Source organism: Symphodus melops, assembly GCF_947650265.1.
Source record: "Symphodus melops genome assembly, chromosome: 4".
NCBI classification, from domain to species: Eukaryota; Metazoa; Chordata; class Actinopteri; order Labriformes; family Labridae; genus Symphodus; species Symphodus melops.
Window position 1 is genome coordinate 22,417,025 of NC_136694.1, and position 19,576 is coordinate 22,436,600.

At 39.9% G+C, this 19,576-nt stretch overlaps 1 protein-coding gene across 1 annotated transcript in view; it reads left to right on the forward strand.

The window, feature by feature from the left end:
- Positions 1-409: 409 nt before the first annotated feature.
- col2a1b (collagen, type II, alpha 1b) overlaps positions 410-19,576 on the forward strand; it is a 48,910-nt gene continuing 29,743 nt past the window's right edge. The window contains exons 1-18 of the mRNA XM_079341348.1: positions 410-886; positions 4,369-4,575; positions 6,035-6,051; positions 6,469-6,501; positions 7,483-7,515; positions 7,794-7,847; positions 9,261-9,362; positions 10,683-10,760; positions 12,704-12,748; positions 14,344-14,397; positions 16,309-16,362; positions 17,293-17,346; positions 18,038-18,091; positions 18,210-18,263; positions 18,534-18,578; positions 18,664-18,717; positions 19,279-19,323; positions 19,512-19,565. Coding sequence (XP_079197474.1) covers positions 793-886; positions 4,369-4,575; positions 6,035-6,051; positions 6,469-6,501; positions 7,483-7,515; positions 7,794-7,847; positions 9,261-9,362; positions 10,683-10,760; positions 12,704-12,748; positions 14,344-14,397; positions 16,309-16,362; positions 17,293-17,346; positions 18,038-18,091; positions 18,210-18,263; positions 18,534-18,578; positions 18,664-18,717; positions 19,279-19,323; positions 19,512-19,565 — 1,131 coding nt within the window. The 5' untranslated portion in view covers positions 410-792. The remainder of the gene's footprint in view (positions 887-4,368; positions 4,576-6,034; positions 6,052-6,468; positions 6,502-7,482; positions 7,516-7,793; positions 7,848-9,260; positions 9,363-10,682; positions 10,761-12,703; positions 12,749-14,343; positions 14,398-16,308; positions 16,363-17,292; positions 17,347-18,037; positions 18,092-18,209; positions 18,264-18,533; positions 18,579-18,663; positions 18,718-19,278; positions 19,324-19,511; positions 19,566-19,576) is intronic.

Consider the following 19,576-nt stretch of genomic DNA (forward strand, 5'->3'; position numbering starts at 1 on the left):
TATAAAGCTATGTTTAAGCTACAATCTTCATTTAAATGGACCGGTTTGTGTCTTTTTTTTTATTGTGCCGAAATCTTCTGCCTCACTGAACATTTTAAATGTCTCTGGTGCACTCACATCTGAGCGCACTGTCTGATGAGCAATCACCACTTTTGAGGTAAAAGAGCGTCTAATTATAGGTACATTTTTGGGACAAGCTACAACAGCTATAAAATGTTCTGTCAGAGTGTGCATGTTAGGTCTGTGCAGACTTCTCAGAGAAGAATAATGAAGCTCCTTCAATTAGCGCAACGAAGTGCTTCTGACATCGCTATGCTTTCTATGAACAGGGCGGGAGGAGGATGGTGAGAAAGGAGGAGGGCACCAAAGTTAGGGGGAAGCAAGTTTCAGTTTTTTTTTTTTTTTTTTGGGTTCAGTAGCAGCACGTGTGGAGAGGAGTGGTCTGGGACTGCAATAATGGAAACCTGGGAGACAGAATGGGAGGGAAGCGGGGCTCAGATTTCAGCCTGACAGGGGGTAAGGGGCCGGCCTGATATTTGGGAATATACGAAGATTCATTGAAGGCAGCCGGGACATAAAACTACAGCGTCAGGCCCTAAGCGGTCGGTGCTGAGTTTGTGCTGCAGGTTCGGGTCCTGCCGCTGGATTCCCCCCATCGGTTTTTTCTTTTTGGGAAAGGTGATTTCGAATGATTCGGCTTTTGTAACTTTTGGACCCCACATACTAAATACTGAGAGAAGCCAACGCTACCTTCATTCTCCCTAAAGGGCCCTGCATGTCTAATATTTAGACATGTTCAGCTTTATGGATTCCAGGACTCTACTGCTACTTGTAGCAACCCAAGTTTGTCTAATAGCCGTGGTGAGATGTCAGGAGGAGGAGGACCGTAAGTGACACTTTTATGACACTTGACAACCATCAATAAAAATATATAATAAGGTGCATATAGAGAGGGTATGTTATTCCAAGTCAGATTACTCTGAAATAGGATTATCGTGTAAATATAGGCACCTGGACTTTGATCGGCTAAGTGATTGTTTTGAAGCTTGGAGTGATTAGTTGTTTGTTTGTTTTTTTTACCCTCACACCTTTTACACGCAAAAAAAAGTTAAGAACGTTTTATATGTATCTGTTGCATGAAAAGTTATCTTATTGTCATATATCTTTTTTCTACCAATAGTAGGATTTTACTGTGTCCTTTGGATTGTGATAAAACTTAATTGTTCAGAGTTGACGTGCGTAAAAGTGGGGGCAGTGTTTTACGTAAAATAACTTGCAAAGAGAAGGAGCCGTGTGATTTCTTGCCTAAGTGGCGTGAAAAAAAAAAGTATTCGTTCACGTTCAGGGTCTCATTCTAGGATATCGTTTTGAAATCACCGAGACACCTGATTTTGACAGTGGAGCCTAATGTTTTATCTCGTGCCTCCCCCGCGTTTCTCAGGTCAAGCTGCTGGACACCTGTGGGTGCTTTCGGGGCCCTGACAGGCTCTTCTTTTAACTGCAGATTCACTTAATATAGAGGGGGAAGAGGGGGAGGGGATGGGCAATAAGTGAAAGGTGGCCAGGCTCAAGGGCCCATGGTGTAAAGTGTTCACATTCCTTTGCTGTCAGAGGGCATCCAGACAAATCCTGGCTTGTTGAGGCGGAAAGGTGGACTAATAACCCCAAATTGTGTTAATTTTCTTTTAAGCGATCTTTTAATAACAGCCCCATCAATAATCAAATGGCCCTTGTCTTATTCTCCATACCTGTGCTTTCTCTCTCTCCCTCTCTCTCCCTCTCTCTGGGCTGCAACTTTCTTGAAAAAAAAAAGGAGTATTCATAGTTATTGATTTTAGTATTCACCAGAGAAAATTGAGATTGAAGGTACGCCAGTAGCAGAGGCCAGAAATAATGTTCCATATGATTTCAGCATTCCCATCTGCTTAAAAGATTAGCCATACGCTGTGACAGTCAGCCCGGAGAGAGACAGAGCCAAGGTGCAAGAGAGAGGTGATTGGAAAAATAAAAAAACGGAGGGGTCTTAGTTATTGTTATTCTGCGAGATGCAGTCTTTTCAGGGAACAAAAAGTTAAGCTAACCAAGCTTTGAAAGCAAAGAAAATGTGTATTTTCAAGGAAGAAAGAGAAAAAGAGGGGTACATGCCAAAGCAATTGCAAGTCTCAGGTTACCCTTTCAGAGAAATAGGCCCCTGGATATAATGCAAGCCCTTCTTTCCTCAGCGTTTTCACTGTGAGACGCTGATTGTGACCTCAGTAAAGAAGGCTCAACGATCACTCAGAGGGGACCAGGGTTGGTTTTAAGCCCAAAAGAGTGACCTTTGATTGGCAGAGGAAGGCCATGAAGGCCATCAGACAGAAATAAGACGCCCAAAAGTAACACAAAGCTGTCAAAGAGTTTAGTCTACTGTCCTTGAAAGACAGCATGGCTGCAAACACTCCAGAGAGGGAATTTACAAATTATCCTCAGTGATGAAAAGCCAGCTTTCTATCAGTTGTACACAGAGGAGCTCTTGTCCCAGAGTATCAGTGGAGAATCTTTCAAATCAGAGCCAGTGAAAAGACAGGTGCAGTCTTTTGACGGGCCTGAAACAGTAAATGTCAAACCTGCAAGAGACTGTATGTGCGTGAAAGCTGCTCGTTTTCTTTTCTCGCGTGTGTTTGAATTGGCATCTGATGCAGCTATGGCTTCCAGATGGGGGGTTTAAAATGTGCCCTGTGTTTAAACAAGGCAGTAGTTTGTGAATTGCCCGCTCTGTCCCCTCTCCAGAAAGAGCTCATTCATTGCTGCGGGGGTCCGTTAGGTTACCTAGCCTTAAGCAGTGCTCAAAGGTAAATATAGCTACTGTACGCACTCACACTCTGGACCATCAGACCTTTTCTTTTATTGTGGTAACCACTTTCACCCCTCAGGTGCAGGTTCAGCAGCTTCAATCAGAGCTTTTCTTTCAGCAGCTGTTGACTTTGTAGTGAGCTGCCAGACTTGAAAATGATCATGGATATGGCTAATTACTGAGTTGATTCTTGAAACCAGGTACAGTACCTGTATTGAAACATACCCCACCTCCATCACGTTCTGCCCGGTTCTCTTTGCCAAGTTGTGGTCTGAAAAACAAAAATCCAAACATTCTTCATGAACTGAATGCAAAGTCTGTCTCTGTCGTTGTAAATGAGGGTGTCTCCTGTAATGTAAACTCGCCCTATATTTAACTTGTCGAGGAATTCAGGCACATTGGCAGCAGCTCCCTAGGAAGTTAGTGGAGGTTTCCTACAGGTGTTGCTCAGCCTCACTGTAATGTTACACTGCCACCCAGTGGCAAGATCCAAGGTTGCATGCTTTTGTTTTCATTAATGATACTTAGTGCTTTATACAGTCTGTATAAGGTGAAAGATTTCTCATGAAGTTTATTTGTTTGTTTGTTTGTTTTTAAACTGGCAATTTATTGTGGCTGGTGTTTCAGTCAAGATGTAGACATCAATCAGGGAATAGAGTAGATGGCCGAGATAAAAATGCAGGATTTGGAAGGAGAAGTTGGGGTTCGTGTAAGCTATGATGTAACTTGAAAAAGCTATTTGTCACAAAAAAAACCTTTTGGTAAGACCATCATTTCATTATTTCCAAAACAAAAAGTCTAAATCTTCGCATGTCCTTAACTTGAAAAAAAATCCATCTTTGAAAATGGATGTTTATTTGAGATTTTAATGTAACTGTATCCACTGTAGCCATCTATTTGTATACATCCATTTTAGATACCAACGTAGACAATTTGCATTTACTATGATGATTTTGAGTCACCATTTTTGAAGTAAATAACAGAGAAACACCCGACTAAAAAGTAACGTTTTGTTGAAGCACAAACCTCTTTGTTTATTATTTGCAGAGAATGTTTTGAAAGGGAGACATCTAAATGTGTAAATCTGGTCATCAATATTTGTCCGACCTTCAAATGAGCCAGAAGACCACCATTTATTTTAATGTTTGTATATCTGCCTCTGCACACCACTGTAAATTCTAACCTGCCCGGTAATCTGTGTTTATATAGATATCAAATTAAATTCTTAGAAAAGTTCAAATGTATTTAGTTTATTTTTCATTTCACTGTGAGATTTGCAGCACTGACATTGTGTTAACCGTTTGGAGCACCTGTTATTGTACTGTAGATTTGTTTCCCACAACAACAAAACATTTATGAAGGTTGCTTTAAATCTTAAAGACGTGTTAAGATTGACATTATGTACGCGAGCTGTTATTCATAAGTAACACATTGCAGTGACTGCTATTCATACCTGATGCATAATCTTCTTTTTCCTCCCATGATCCACCTGCTCTGGCCTCTGTGTGTGTCCCGAACAATGACCACACACACAGAGGATGGGACTAGCTGTGCACAGGACGGACAGCGTTATAGCGACAAGGATGTCTGGAAACCAGAGCCTTGTCGCATCTGTGTGTGTGACACTGGAATGGTCCTGTGTGATGAAATTCTCTGCGAGGAGCTAAAAGACTGCCCCAAACCTGAAATCCCATTTGGAGAGTGTTGCCCCATCTGCGCTGCTGACCCATCTCCACCCATCGGTCGTAATTTATTTATCTCCCACCTCTCATAAATAAATTACTCTGCATGATTGTGTTGTTTATTTTGGGGACAAAATGAGAGTTTGGTATAAATCAAAGGTTGGTCAGGTGCAGATGAACCTCTTTAATGCTTTTTAATCAGGCTGTTTATGTGCCAACCTTTGATTTGAATACAATTCTCCATCCTCAAAACAAACAAACGATCACAACTAAAAGCCAACAGTGACACATCTGAGCAGATTTCAGTGATATGCTGCTACTAATCTGCCATTTTTTCCATGGCTGGCTCACCTTGGCCCCATCTTGTTTGAATCATCTCTCCTTCCCTGAGTATGATGAAAACATGTGGGAGTCATTAAGGAAATACCTCAGTCAGGCAGACACAGCCTCGCATTTCTTCTCGATATCCTCTCTGTGGATTTCTGCAGATCTGACGGCAAGAAAAACTGCGACACTCCACTGAGTCTTTTTTTTTTTTTTTTAAGTTGCTTTCTACCTCATGGTGTCCTGATAAATAAGGAGCTTTGTGGGTCAGTTCTGGAAACGTAAACAGAGTTGGTTAAAGAGCTTTGATGAAATCAGAAGTGTCACTGTTTGCTGCAATGCATGCTTTTTGATTGAAATGCTTTGTAAAAAAAATGCTCTTCTTCTTTCACTCAAGACAATGTGTTGTGCCTTAAAAGCATAATGTAACATTTTCAGCAACATCTATAGTTTCATAGTACCTTTGCAGGGCCTCCAATTATCTTAAATTGACTCAAATGTGCCCAGACTACAAAGTTTTAGGAACTCAGAGTTTCCAGTAAATGTATTTATTTGATTGGCTAGTTCCAGATTTCAATCACAATACTGCTGATTAGGCCAAATCTGGAGGCAAGCTTTAAACTAACATAATACCTGACACTAGATAAGTAAGTAGTTTGACATGATGCAGAAAAAGTACAATAAATACACTGTTTGGCATTAGCATTTACATGTCAAACGGGCACTTGAGCGTAAACAATGTAGGAAAACAATATATTTAATCTCTAATGATACCCAGCTCAACCTTAATAATAAGCAACGTTATACTTTATCAATAATGCTACTGACCAATGCTTATAAGACAGCTTTGTAACTTTAAGATGTCAAACCATGGACTTTAACAAGATTTAAGGTTATTCCAATCCTGTTGCTTTCTTTAACCTGAAGCTGCTTTGCTTCTGCTTGGAGCTCTTAAGATGGTGATTCAACCAACACGTTTTCATCCTGATGGGCTCTTCTGGAACTACTCATAGTAATTTGGTGGTGGTATTCTCACACTAGTTTAGTTTAGGGAAGAGTAATTGTCTATCAGCACACTTTGATTCTCTGGGTTTCTGAGAACTCTTCAGTTTAACTCTGAATGGATTGTTTTTGTGTAATGCATTCGCTAACTGTGATGTGTTTCTCCCCTCTAATCCACCTGACCACAAAACAGGAGCACCCGGAGCCAAGGTGAGACAGGATAGTAAGATTCTCTGTCTGTCCGTGTGTCTATGATTAGGATTTTGCTGTGTGTGTGTGTGTGGTGTGTGTGTGTGTGTGTGTGTGTGTGTGTGAGTGTGTGTGTGTGTTTGTGTGTAGATCTCAAAGCACCTGCAATTTAATGTGAATCAATCTCAGACAGATAGATATGCATGACCTGTGGTTAACAGATTTAGATCACCCTTTGATGCTCTATGGATGACGGTTATTCCACGCTAGACACTGTATGCTATATTTATGTGACTAATAATACCAAAGGTGTACTTATTATTTTGTTGATTCTCATTTTTCTGCATTTCCCATAAGTTGTGACATGTAGATGATCACTAATTCTTTGTAATTTTAACACATCATTTTTGTTTTTATTCTCTGTCCTCACAACATCAGGGTCAGAAAGGTGAACCCGGAGACATTACCGATGTAAGTTAACACCACACAGAACAAACAATACAACTTGTATTTCTTGTTGTTTCAATTTGCAATTGTTGATTTCTAACTTACTTTGGTGTTAGTGATCTCCATTAGCACTTTGAGACACCTTGAAGGCAAACTTAAAAGTAACTGAACTACAACAGATAATGGACATTTGTATGAAGTGAAACCTGCGACAGCTTTTCGTTCAGATATTCTATTGTATCAGTAATAACTGTTGCATAATTGAGTACGAGCCATTGCACCTTTCGTTCGAAGATCTTTTAAAAAATGTTGAGCTCAATGTGCAATACATTCAATTAACTCTTGAGCTGCAAAGTAATAATCAAAAGGGCGCTAAAGGTGCTACAGTTTCGTTTTCTTCTCCCTGGGTGTGGATGTGCACAAGAAAACTACTGAAAGAATTAGAGAAATATCTGGAATAACTTTGTGTTATGAAATCAATGAAGGACTCAAAGCCTCACTACCAGCAGGCCAAAAAGAGACTGACAGAGTTTGAAGGAGGCAGCAGGTCTCGTAGCCCACTCATCAGGGAGACAGCCAAGCACAATAATACCTCAACACGCTCCTCCATAAAGATCCTCACAGGCCAGCAGAGAGAGAGAGAGAGAGAGAGAGAGAGAGAGAGAGAGAGAGAGAGAGAGCACCCTGCTGCTGCACATGGAAATGCTTTACCCCTCTAAAGGGAATACAAGTCCATGACAGGAAATTAGAAGGCATTGTTTACTGTATGCTTCTTATAATGCTTCGCCCGAAGAGATTAGCAATTAACATCCCGCTCTGATGGGGGAAGATAATGTTTCCCCTGCCTCCAGTGTAGTGTGGCCTAAACATTATGTGTGTGAATACATCTGGTGAAGCTTTAGCACGGGTCCTATATGTAAAGAGATGACTACAAAAGGTTACATTTAACATTCAACATACAATAGTTGACATCTTTTCACTATTTTCTTTGCTTCCTTTGCTCAGGTTGTAGGACCAAGAGGACCAGCTGGCCCAATGGTACAGTATGCATAAATTACCTTATTTATTACATATTTTCTTAATTTCAGCTTTAAAATCTCTAGTTCTAAATCTTTAATGTTTGGAGAACTCCACGTAAAAAGAACCTGTATTTAGCTGTAAAAGAGTTACATTTATTACCATGTGCTGTGACAGAAGAGCAAAATTGATATGACATAATAGTAGCAGAGTTCACAAGCTCCAGCTGCTTCTTAAACTCACATGCACTGAGAAAACACCTGAGGTCACTGAGTGCTTCACTGTCTCCCGTTCACCAGGGCCCACCAGGAGAGCAAGGAAACCGAGGAGCGAGAGGAGATAAGGGAGAGAAGGTCAGTATAATTTAAAAATCCCTAAGCTCTCCGATCTTGTCATTATAGCACAAAAAAACTCGCCACAAACTCTGCTTTTTTAAGAGGTATAGTCTGTCCTATTGAACCTGCTAGCTCTGGGTCTCTGCAGGCAGAAGTGGGTGGATGTGTGGGTGGGATATCTGTTATAGCTTGTAGGTTTGCAGAATGGCCACCTTTCATGGAGCGACTCAGTCTAACTAGTCATGTGTCGTTTCCATTATAGGGCTTAAGTCTGGGTGCTTTAACAGATGTGGGACTGTGGGAGACTCATAATGTACAGTAAACTTCAGATTTCCCACACTGACTGAGCGCGGCCACAGAGGGAGGCTTTGATCACTGCATTAATGTAACATCTTTTAGATGTGATAAAGACTGCAGGCGAGGGGTTTACGCCATGTCGTCATCTTGTTTATGCAGATTAAAACACAATATGCAAAGAGTTTCAGCGAGCAGATGTAAAGAAGTGAAGCAGATATTCAAGTGTTAAGCACATTCTTTGCTTAGGATCCCCTTGCAGGGTAATTTGTCACTACATGCACAGAGGAATGCCAGCTAGTATGATACTGATAAATCATAAGCATGCTCTAAAATCTGCATTTTGTTTTCAATCGTGCACTTGGAGATGGTGTTAGTAATTGTGGATCTTTAGGATTTCAGTCAACTTTAAACATCCAGAATCGAAAGACAAATGCCAGACCTGAGTGATCAATATGAGGTGTAGTCCAGTTCCCTTGTGGGGACCTGTCAGTGCAGTTTGGAGAAGCTTCAACTGAGTGTTAAATGTCTGTCAGCTGTATCTGATAAATGTGGTCCATTTGTGGATCATCTGCCAGCAAGTGTGTAATGAAAAAGCATTACTGAGCTGAAACACTGGCACACAGACCTGAAATTAATAGATTGTGGCTTGTAATGATTATTATTAATACTTAATACGGCTTGAAAGCTGACAGTATTTGGCCTACTTCGTGTAAAGTTAATTTGATAATAAGCTTTGAACAAAAAGGAGGACTTTTGGAGTGTGTGTGTGTGTGTGTGTGTGTGTGTGTGTGTATATATATATATATATATATACATACATATATATATTTTCAGTTTTTAGTTGAGTAATTGATTTTGGATAATAAAGTTCTGGGCTTTAAACAGTTTTTTTAAATTTATTTTTATTTTCTTTTTTTGGGGTGGGGGGGTACACACACATAATGATTCAAATTTTGTGCAGATTTGGTTAAATTTTACAGGCTGCATCATGTATTGGGTCAATTAATTCTATTTTCAAAATGTATACTGATCATTCAAATGCAAAGTCTTCACTTTTTACAAAGTCAAATACTCAAATTACTTCCCAAATTATTCTTCTTTTAATCAGTTTTATTTATCTTAATTCTTTTTCAGGGAAGCTCTGGTCCCCGTGGCAGAGATGGTGAGCCTGGCACCCCTGGAAATCCCGGCCCCCCTGGACCTCCAGGACCTAATGGACCCCCTGGCCTTGGCGGAGTGAGTATTTTACAACAAGCAGGGCTTAAGCATTCACTGCAGACACAGGAGCTGACAGGCTGATGTGGGGCCAAGAATGGGTTTAGTCTGGCTGGGTGGAATAAGCAGTGAGAATGGTGAAAACGGAGCGAGGAGAGAATCCAGGAGCACAAAAGATGTGGGAAATCTTTGGAGGAGACAACAGTGAGTAGATGCAGGGAGAAAGAATAGGTCGAATGCCTCTCATTCTTTAAAGAGAAAAGGAGGGAGGAGGTAGACTGAAGGGAGGAGGTGGGTGAGAGGGCAGGAGGTAGTGTTAGAGACTTGGGAGGAATAGGGAAGGAGATTTTTTGGAAAGAGGGGAGACAACACAACTCTTTGTGTTGGCTGGAGATGAAAAGTGTTCACATGCCCTCTGTCTCTCCCCAGTCTGCATCAGGAGTCAAATTAGGAGCTCTGAAGTGGCAATCTATTCAAAATCTGATCCGACTTCTCTTCACCTCTCCTGACTAAAGGACACAGCGTCCTCCAATCTCTATACACTAATGACAAAAGACTTGGCTTTGACATAAATATTAGAATTTTGCATTATGAAAACTGATAAATATCATGCAGCGGTGTACAGATGCCGTCACCAGTATTGAAAATGCCTCCCATACTGCCTAAAATGTGCCTGTAATAAAAGCTGCCTTAAAATACAGCACTGGCAAACACACTAGTGCAAACAAAATGTCTTCTTCTTCTACAAGATGAAGTTTTGACACAAAAATACATATTATTGTTGACAATAGAAACAACAGTTTAAAAGTAGCAAAGATAACCGGTGCACTGTTAGCTTTGTGTCTAACTTTAGATAAAGCTAGCAAAATGTTTTAAAATCACATATTTTAAGGCTGAATGCTGTTTTTGTTTGAAGGTCAGATTATTTTAACTAAAATTTAACAGAGTGTAATGCAGTGTCCGGTTGAAAAAACAAATGCTTCCCATACTGTATACTGAGGACAGCAGAAAAATCTGCTAGCCAACCTGCTGCTAAAGATAGATTAGCTTGATCCAAGGATTCCTCTGTGTAGCTTACTGAGCCATGCTAAACAACAATAATAGCATTATGTCACAGCCACACAGGGTTAGTATACATTTTAAACAAAATAAAGAAAGGTAAAAGAAAGGTATATTATTTTATCACCCTATTATCTTATGGGTATGGGTATGTGCAAATATACATGGCCAGGTAAATCTATAAAGGCAATGTAGATGGATCAGAACAAGTTCTCTGAGTACAATTATCGCTGTGTTTCTTGATTACATCTTTAATACTTTTTTTCCTATCGCCCTTTTCAGAATTTTGCTGCTCAGATGGCCGGTGGTTTTGACGAGAAGTCTGGCGGTGCACAGATGGGTGTGATGCAAGGACCAATGGTGAGCGAGTGATGATAGGACCTGCTGCTACCCCCATGTTCATTTTTTTTTTTTAATGTTAAGCCACTTGGATTCAACAATGTAGGATGGGTCAGGTGCTGACTGCTGAAACTCCAAAACTAAAACTTGTTCCATTATTTTTGTGGCTCTTCTTTTTACCTTCTGGTGGGGCACAATCAATTCCCCTACATGAATCATCATCGCTTGGTTATTAAATATGAAAACAATGACATGGATGCATCAACATCGTTTTCACCCAGCGAGGACTTACCCATGGAGGATTTAAAGGACTCAAAAGATGGGACAAACTTGCTGTTTCCTCTCCTCTCTGAATGGATTTTTGGGAGAAAAAATGAAGAGGAGAGAAAAAATTGTCCCACCCAACGCTGAATAAAAAGTTCTTGGTCCTGATGGAAAATAAACACCTCATATGGAGTACAGAAGGGGCATTTTATATTTTGAGACAACAGCCATTGATGGTCAGCTGGTGAAAAACCACTGCTGCAGTGAGTTAGCTGGCATGGCAGCCTGCCGAGGTCTGAGCGAGGAGCGCACTGGGAGTTATTTTGGTTTTTTGAGAGCCAAAGAGAAGCTTGGCAGCAGCTCAGCCCAGCTGAGGTTTGAGACACAGCAAGAAGGAGGGGAGAAGACGGGAGAAGGCTGAAGTTGATCAGATCCTTACAGCAAGCAGCAGTATTTGCAGCTTCGCTCTTTCTAGCTGTCCCTCCATATGTCTGTCTCGCCTTAATACTGGACCCTTTCTGAAGTTGGTCATGTTTATTTTGGCCTTTTCCAGCCTCCAGAGGATTGAAAGAACAGACTGAACTAATAAAACTCAAGCAAAGTCAAGTTTTAACTCTTCATAAACTTTCTCAGAGTGGCTCTGACCCCTATGATACCCCTATAATTTAAGCACGGAAATGTATACATATATATACATGAATGCACAGACAGAGTACAGTATGCACATGGGGCAAAAACACATGATTCCTGCAGGTATAGAGCCTCATTGATTCTAGTTTCTATCTGCTGGGGTAAAGGCCCCCACAACCAGTGAAAGGTGACTTTCATTCGCTGCTAGAGCTCTTCTATGCTGCTCTGTGACGTTTTCTCTGGCTGCTGTCACTGTTTTTTTTCACCTATCATGCTAAACTGTGGCGTTCATTGAAGGAAGCTTATTGAAAGGAATATGTGTCTATCCAATAGGAAAGCAGTTACTGGCAGTCCATATCAAGCCTTTTTCCACTAAGAACAGCTGTTTTTCTTTGTGTATGAACGTTTCTGTGTGTGATAGCGAGGCAAACAGAGGGGGAAAAAAGCAGATGCGATTCGTTCTTTAACTTCCTCTGAATGTGATATTCTCCTTTGGAGCAGTGATGCATGACATTCAAGCAGAAGTTACTTTGCCGTGTGTGACTCCCGAAGCTCTCACAGAACGGATTAACGTTCTGACATAGACGTTCAGAGAATTAAGCTGACACAGCCTCACCTCCTGTTTTGATGCCTTAAATCGGACATTTAAAGGATTCGTCTAAAGCCCAACTCTTCAGTATAGCATTGTTGATTTCTATTCCATGTCAAAGTGTCAGAAGTCATTGTGAGTTCAGGCTCACATCCTAGAAGTACAGCACTTCGGCAGTTCGAGGGAAAACCAGCTGAATGGAGAGGAGAAAAAGATCTGAATGCCAGTGAGGAATTTCAAACGATTTATGGATTTGACAAGTAGAGCTGTTGAGTTTTGCGAAGCTTTAGGGCAAAGCAGGTGTTTTTTTTTCTTTTTCTACAGTTTCAGACAGAATTCAGGTGGAGAAAAAATCCTTCGTTTAAAACGGAAAATATTGAAAATTTATTGTGCACTTGTCTGTTTCATGAGTGTTTGTCTTTGTTGATGATTATGTGTCCTTCTACTGATGTTATGTCTCGTCTCTTCTCTTCCCCCTCAGGGCCCTATGGGTCCCAGAGGACCACCTGGCCCCACTGGATCACCTGTAAGTACCTCCTGCACACCACAGACAGCACATAAGCCAGGTGCACCTGCACACTTTATATCCTGTGTTCAGTCACAGACAGGATCCTCTCAGGCTAAATCTCATAATTGTGGTGCGCATGATGCCACACTGATGCTTCCCCAGAGTTTTTTCATAAAAAATAAGGGCCCCGAATTGACCCCAGACAGCTGACAGAGATAAATGTTTACACACAGCCTACTTTTAACTACCAGTGTCCTTAGGCTGAGGCTTACGTCCCTCAGCTGCAGGCTGCAGGGCTTTTTCCTAATAAGAATATGCTGCAGAACACCTGACTGAATTTAGCTTCCACGCTGACTACCTGTCTTACACTCCTGAACACACACACTCAGACCCAACCAACCGACATGAAGCCCTCCCAGACTGAAAAAAAGAAGCTTTTAAGATTCAGGTAATGCCAGCTAGCATGCTTCAACATGATGGTTTAATCACCTCAAGCACATTTGGAGCAACCTATTTTCTCCTTAAACACCTTTAAGTGCTTTTAAATGGCACTCAAACGGAGAAGAATCTGTCAAAGGAGAGAGCATGACATTTGTGTGGAAGTAGTGTCATTATTAAAAGGTGCAGTATGTTACACACACGATAAACACACGACTGCATAATGCACAAAAGTTGTTTACTAGAGTGTTGGGGTAGATTTGCTCAGTACTTCTGCAGGTACATATGCATTCGATTAAACTAAATGTGCATACAGACAGTATTTACTCTATATTGAGATTTCTACAGATGTTTTATTCTTTATGGTAAATAGAGATTAAAACAAATTACATAGGCAAAAAAACAACAACAACATTTGTTATATAATTATCTTATATATCAAAGCCAGTACTGTTACATAACCCTTCACATACATAAGTGGCTCCAACTGCAGATTCTGATTCTTTCTTCTGATGGTTTCTTTTTTTCATTCATAGATTATTAATGGATTTATTTTTGCTCTGTTAAATATAAGAAAATAACAAAACAGGAAATGCCCATGCCCCCCCCCAAACTAACTTATAAAACCACATTATTTTGTCCAAATAGCACCACATGAACCGAGACATTATTTTTGAGAATATTTGCTCTTGTTGTTGTTGAATATTTGTCCTGCTGGTTCCTTTCGTCTTTCTGAAGGCTTCAAGTCCTTTAGCTTCTTGAGAACATGTTTTTTTGTGAATCTGCTTAGCTGTTAAAGAACTTATATTGGCTATTCAAATTGTTTATTCCCCCTTCAAACACTAAACACTCCATAGATTTTTATATTTCATAATGGACTATCTACCTTTTTTGGAAGGCCAATTGTTATGTTGTTTTCTTCAGTTTGTTTATTTATCTGTTTACAAAATTTAAGTACTCAGTCTTTATCTTATTCCATATTCACTCTTATGTAGATTTACATGCGGCCTCAAACCCATTGCCCTAAAATGGTTCATAAAGTTGTTGAATTGTATAATAAAGGACTAAAGTGGTCAGTTGCAAAGAATAACTATTTGTGACTTTACTCTGTGATTGTGAGGTCTTCAAAATAAAGGGAATCATCAAACTGTATCTCTCGTCTTCCTTAATTTCAGGGCCCACAAGGTTTCCAAGGCAACCCAGGAGAGGCTGGAGAGCCTGGACAAGCTGTAAGTATCCCACAGAGTAGCAGTCCTAACCTAAAGCCAAACTGCATGAACGTATTTCCAATGTATCTGAGAGAAACTCTTTTCCTTTATTCATCTCTGTATTTACTGGCTGCTCTCTCATGACTACTGGACTTTTAAAAGTTTCAACAGTATTAAGGCACATTAAGACTGAATAACAAGTTATTAGAATCCCATTCATTCTCACTTCAACTTGTGAAGACCTCAGCTGATATTTCTCACTGTAGCTATATGACATTTCCATACAACTCTTCCTGACCTTTTTTGGCTCACTGCTAACTTCTTCATTCTTCTTTGTTTCACCAGCCAGCTCCTTTAATTTCAACATAAACAACCCTCTCTGGTAAATGTTAAAACTGGCGTCTCAAACACAATTCTGTGTGACACAGAGCAGGCTACTGAAATGGCCTTTCACTTTTGTTCTGTACTACTTGTGAAGCAGTTTTGCAGAATTTTCTTGATCAGACTTTTCATGCTCTGTTTTCAAAATCCCTTCTTTGAGTGCTCTCCCCTCTCTTACCCCTCCTGTAGTTTACCCCTTGACTAACCTCTTACAAAGCTTCTAGAAATGAGACCCCTCACCCTCACCCTCCCCTGTCCTTCCCGATCCTCAGCAGGTAGAGCATGCAGGGTCTCCACACCACTGTGTTAATCTGCTCCTGTGGAGCTCAGATATGCAGCCTCTTCTCTTTTAATAGAGTTCCAGCACATCATTATGTGCGATTAAAATCAAGCTACCTTCCAGAAGATAAGTCGACAGTTTGGAGGGGTCACAATGTCGGCAAAGTGTTTGTGAAGGCCAGAGATCGTTTTAGCCTTAGAAAGCTCAGTGAGTAAAAGGTGCTTAAGTTCCCATCAGAGAAGAAGCAACAAGAAGCTTTTAGTAAGCTTCATCACAAAGGGAAACGATATGTTCAAAAGCATCCCTTCTTTGTTTGTCAATTGTTTAATTTAGAATTAGGTCTTCAAAGTTGTTGTTTGTCATGTCAATGGTTCCTCCTGCTTCATAAATTTAACAGAGAAAGGGTGAGAGAAAGGTCATTTAAATGGAAAATAGTGACACAACCAGACATTTAAATACAGACATACAGAGAGAGCCACATACAGAGAGAGACAGAACCTGGCAGACAAAAAGAGACTCAGTTGGAAACATCTGCTCTTTGTACTTGCAATTTTAGAAAAGGATATGGAAGTTTCTCTTCTATCTTTTTGGCCGAATCATACCCATGATAAAAGATTTCTTCTCATTGAAAACATTGTCTTTACTGTGAAACTCCTGATAATGTCAATCTCAATCAATCAGGGTAGGCAATGAAACAACAAGATGCCCTTCAGTAGTTATTTCAGATAGGAAATGTATCTTGGTATGACACCTTTGGTATTGTTGCAAGTCTGCGATTCAATAAATCTTACACTTATGTGATCTGTCCCGTTGATAAAAGATGGACTGCTGACACATAAAAGTTAAAAGAAATGTAGAGAACATGACCCCATTTAACCAGAGCTGAAAAAGAAATAACCTAAAAGAAAAGGATGGAAACATCCAAACATCATACTTCAGATTATATATAATGATATTTTATTATTTGTTACATCTTTCTGGCCCAGCACTGCTGATTCTGATCTTTTCATATTGAAATATACCGCCAACAAAATGTATTATACAGTCGTTATTGTTTTCAGTTAGTAAATACAAATAAATGGTCATTAATTAAATTGTCAGTTAATTTGTCATCTGCACTTCAAATGATTATTTCACTCATGAGCTGGTTGTGAATCTGATGTAAAGCAGGAGTTGTTTGGAACAAGAGCCTAAACTGTGTGCTACTGCCCCCTGTTGGTGATAAAGGGAAAATCTCTGTCTCACCTTTGTGTGTTTGTCTTTCTTAATAGGGTCCCATGGGTCCTCGTGGCCCCTCCGGACCGTCTGGAAAACCTGGAGAGGACGTAAGTGTCTCCATCACAACTTCATAAAAAATAACAAATTAGGTGTGATACCCAGTGCAGCTTCGCTACTGTCCTCATATCACATCTATCCGCCTGCACTGAGTGTATGCTGTTTATGTCTCTGCTGAAGGTTATCTGAGTTCAGCCAGAAAACACCCCCCAAAAAAACAGAAATACATTCTCATGTTGCTTCTTCTGACTCCACATCACTTATTTTATTAATTTGCTGTTGATTTCAAGGATGTCATTAAAAAGCTCTACATGTATTTAAAATACCTCCATAAAATTATCTTCAACGTCTTGTTTGTCTTTAAAATCCATGAAGACGTAGTTTTTATTTGCAACTGGTGTACTGCTTTAAAAAAAATTCCCATGTATATTTTACACCATACTGTTTGTTTTGTTCTAATAAATGTAACATGTTTGGGCTTACACAGAAACGATGGCAGTACTATAGAATGAGAGACAATGTGTATGGGATTTTAGCTCACGAGAGCTTTTACTAATCAATGTGATATAAGATGTCAGACATAAATACAACTTTTGTGTATTGAGAGCTATCGCAGGAGTAATGACACATAAAATGCTAAATCGAGGATACTATTTGTTGTAGCTTACATTACAAACAGCTGTACATTAAATATGTTTGAATATCTTTTTGGTGTTTTATCATCTTCCTGAAATCTACTACCATTTGAAAGATGTCTTTACGTGACACACAGCTCACATATATCTACATGTAATTCCCTCTTTTTGCCACATGATGGCAGCAGATATTATTACAATGTGTCCACTAGAGGGTGCTCACACTCACGTACACTCGTTCAGATACACAGTATAATACTTTTTTATTTATAAAATGAGTGCTAACATTTGATTTATGATTGAACACATTTTTTAAAAACGTTTTCTGCTCTGTTTCTGTTTCAGGGTGAGGCTGGCAAACCTGGCAAAGGAGGCGATCGTGGACCATCTGGACCTCAGGTGAGATACCTCAGGCTTTTCATTGATTCGCTCTTTTTTTAATGTGCCAAACAGTTTGCATAATAAGACACTCCTTTGACTGGCTGTCATTATCTAATTTATGTGGATGTCGTTGTCTCTCTGGTGGTCAGCCTTCAGTCGTATCACAGATTAAAGATGGTTGCAAATAAACTGATTCATTCAGGGCACAACATTTCTAACTTTTTTTTTTTTTTAACTTTAATGAACTTCTGTTACATCATAACACTGCTTTCACTTTATATGTATGTATTTAACTCAATCTGACAGGGTATTTTTACCTTTTAATTTATATTGAGGATACAAGCAGTGTTCACCATGACTAAGGGTATGGATGGACTAGTAACAATATGGTTTTTGAATGCAATTGAACTGTCTAATATTAGTATGAACTGAGTGTGAAGTATAAACTTAACTCGTGATTTCTAAAGACACATCCAGCTTAAAAAACATCAAATGTTTGGAGATCACATCTGTCTGAGTGTCATCTAACCAAGGGGAGAAAATCTTCACTGCAGCATCTTTGTATACTTTAATTATTATGTTCTCACCCCATTTTATATATATATATATATATATATATATATATATATATATATGTGTGTGTGTGTGTGTGTGTGTGTGTGTATACAGTCTATGTCCTTCATGCATTATGTCTCCTGCTTCATCACAGGGAGCTCGTGGATTCCCAGGAACTCCTGGCCTGCCTGGCATCAAGGGACACAGAGTGAGTGTTTGTTGATTAATCAGGATTTTCAGGAAACCTAAGTGTTTAATTTTTCTGATGTCGTTGTTATTGTTTCACTAACATTGCACCATCTCTTCTCTCCGCCCCTTTGATTTAGGGTTATCCAGGTCTCGATGGAACTAAGGGAGAGACTGGAGCTGTTGGGTCTAAGGTGAGAGTTTGGACATTATCTTTTGAACAAATACACTACAGCACTGTGTGTCTATGTGCGTCTCCATTGTAACCCAAGTAAAGCAGCTACATCAAAGCGATATACAACAGAAACACTTGGTATGAGGAGATGTTTCATTGATTAAGAACTTCAACAAACACAATTTGTGTGAGCCCCAACAAGAGTGAAGTTTACTTTGAATTAAATGAACTGAGTCTTTGAAGTTGTGTTGCCGAGCTAACACCTAAAACACTTGTTTCTTTGTTTTAGGGTGAGGCTGGTGCTCCTGGAGAGAATGGAGCCCCTGGACCAATGGTGTGTATTTCTCGACGTCACAACAGAAAAAAAGACGCACAAATGAAGTCAGATTTTTTAATAATAAACCAATGATCCTTCTCAGGGACCTCGCGGTTTGCCTGGTGAGAGAGGCCGTCCTGGACCCAGCGGAGTAGCTGTGAGTTTCACCTTTCTTTCGCAAGCTTGATATCTGATTCACAACAGATGCAGTTGAAGCTTCACCTTTCCTATCAGTGTCCACGTCAGAGTCACTGTGGACAGATTACATTGTTATCAGAGTCATTACCAAAAACAGGCTTATTGTACAAACATTGTGATAGTGCCACTGTGCATAACAGTCAAGTTACAGAACACAAGAAGCATTTTGGTGTTCAAGTATGCCTGAAGATGTGAAGTTATTTTCAAGCTTTGGTACTTTTCAATACTATTGATCATTGAAATAACAGAGATTGTATCATTTTAAAAACATGCAGTGATATTTTAGCAGCCTCGATTTGTTGAGTTCAAACTCAAACTTTTAAGACTCTCAAACAAAGGCCCTCATTGATAACGATAACTCAGAGGCGTTAACCTCAACGTGTCGGCTGTAATCTCTTAATCCTCTGTGCTTTTTGTCAGATTTCACTTATTTTTCTGAAGTACTTGTATCGTGTTTTTAATGAGGGATTAGGGTCAAAGATTGTGTTGCCATGTGCTGATAATGATGTTGTTTATTTAGGGAGCACGTGGAAATGATGGCCTGCCTGGTCCTGCTGGTCCCCCAGTAAGTTTCACTTAAGTCTCATTGAAATCATTTCAATCATTCTATTGTCATCCTTTAGTTTAAATCAGACCTACTGTAAATTCCCACTTCTTCACTCACAACTCCTTGTAATATCTTTTATAGTAATATTAACTTGGACGTGTCAGTGATTAATAGCTGAGCTGACAGACTGTCTTTCTCCTCTTCAGGGCCCTGTCGGACCCTCGGGAGCTCCAGGCTTCCCTGGCTCACCTGGTTCAAAGGTAAGTCACAA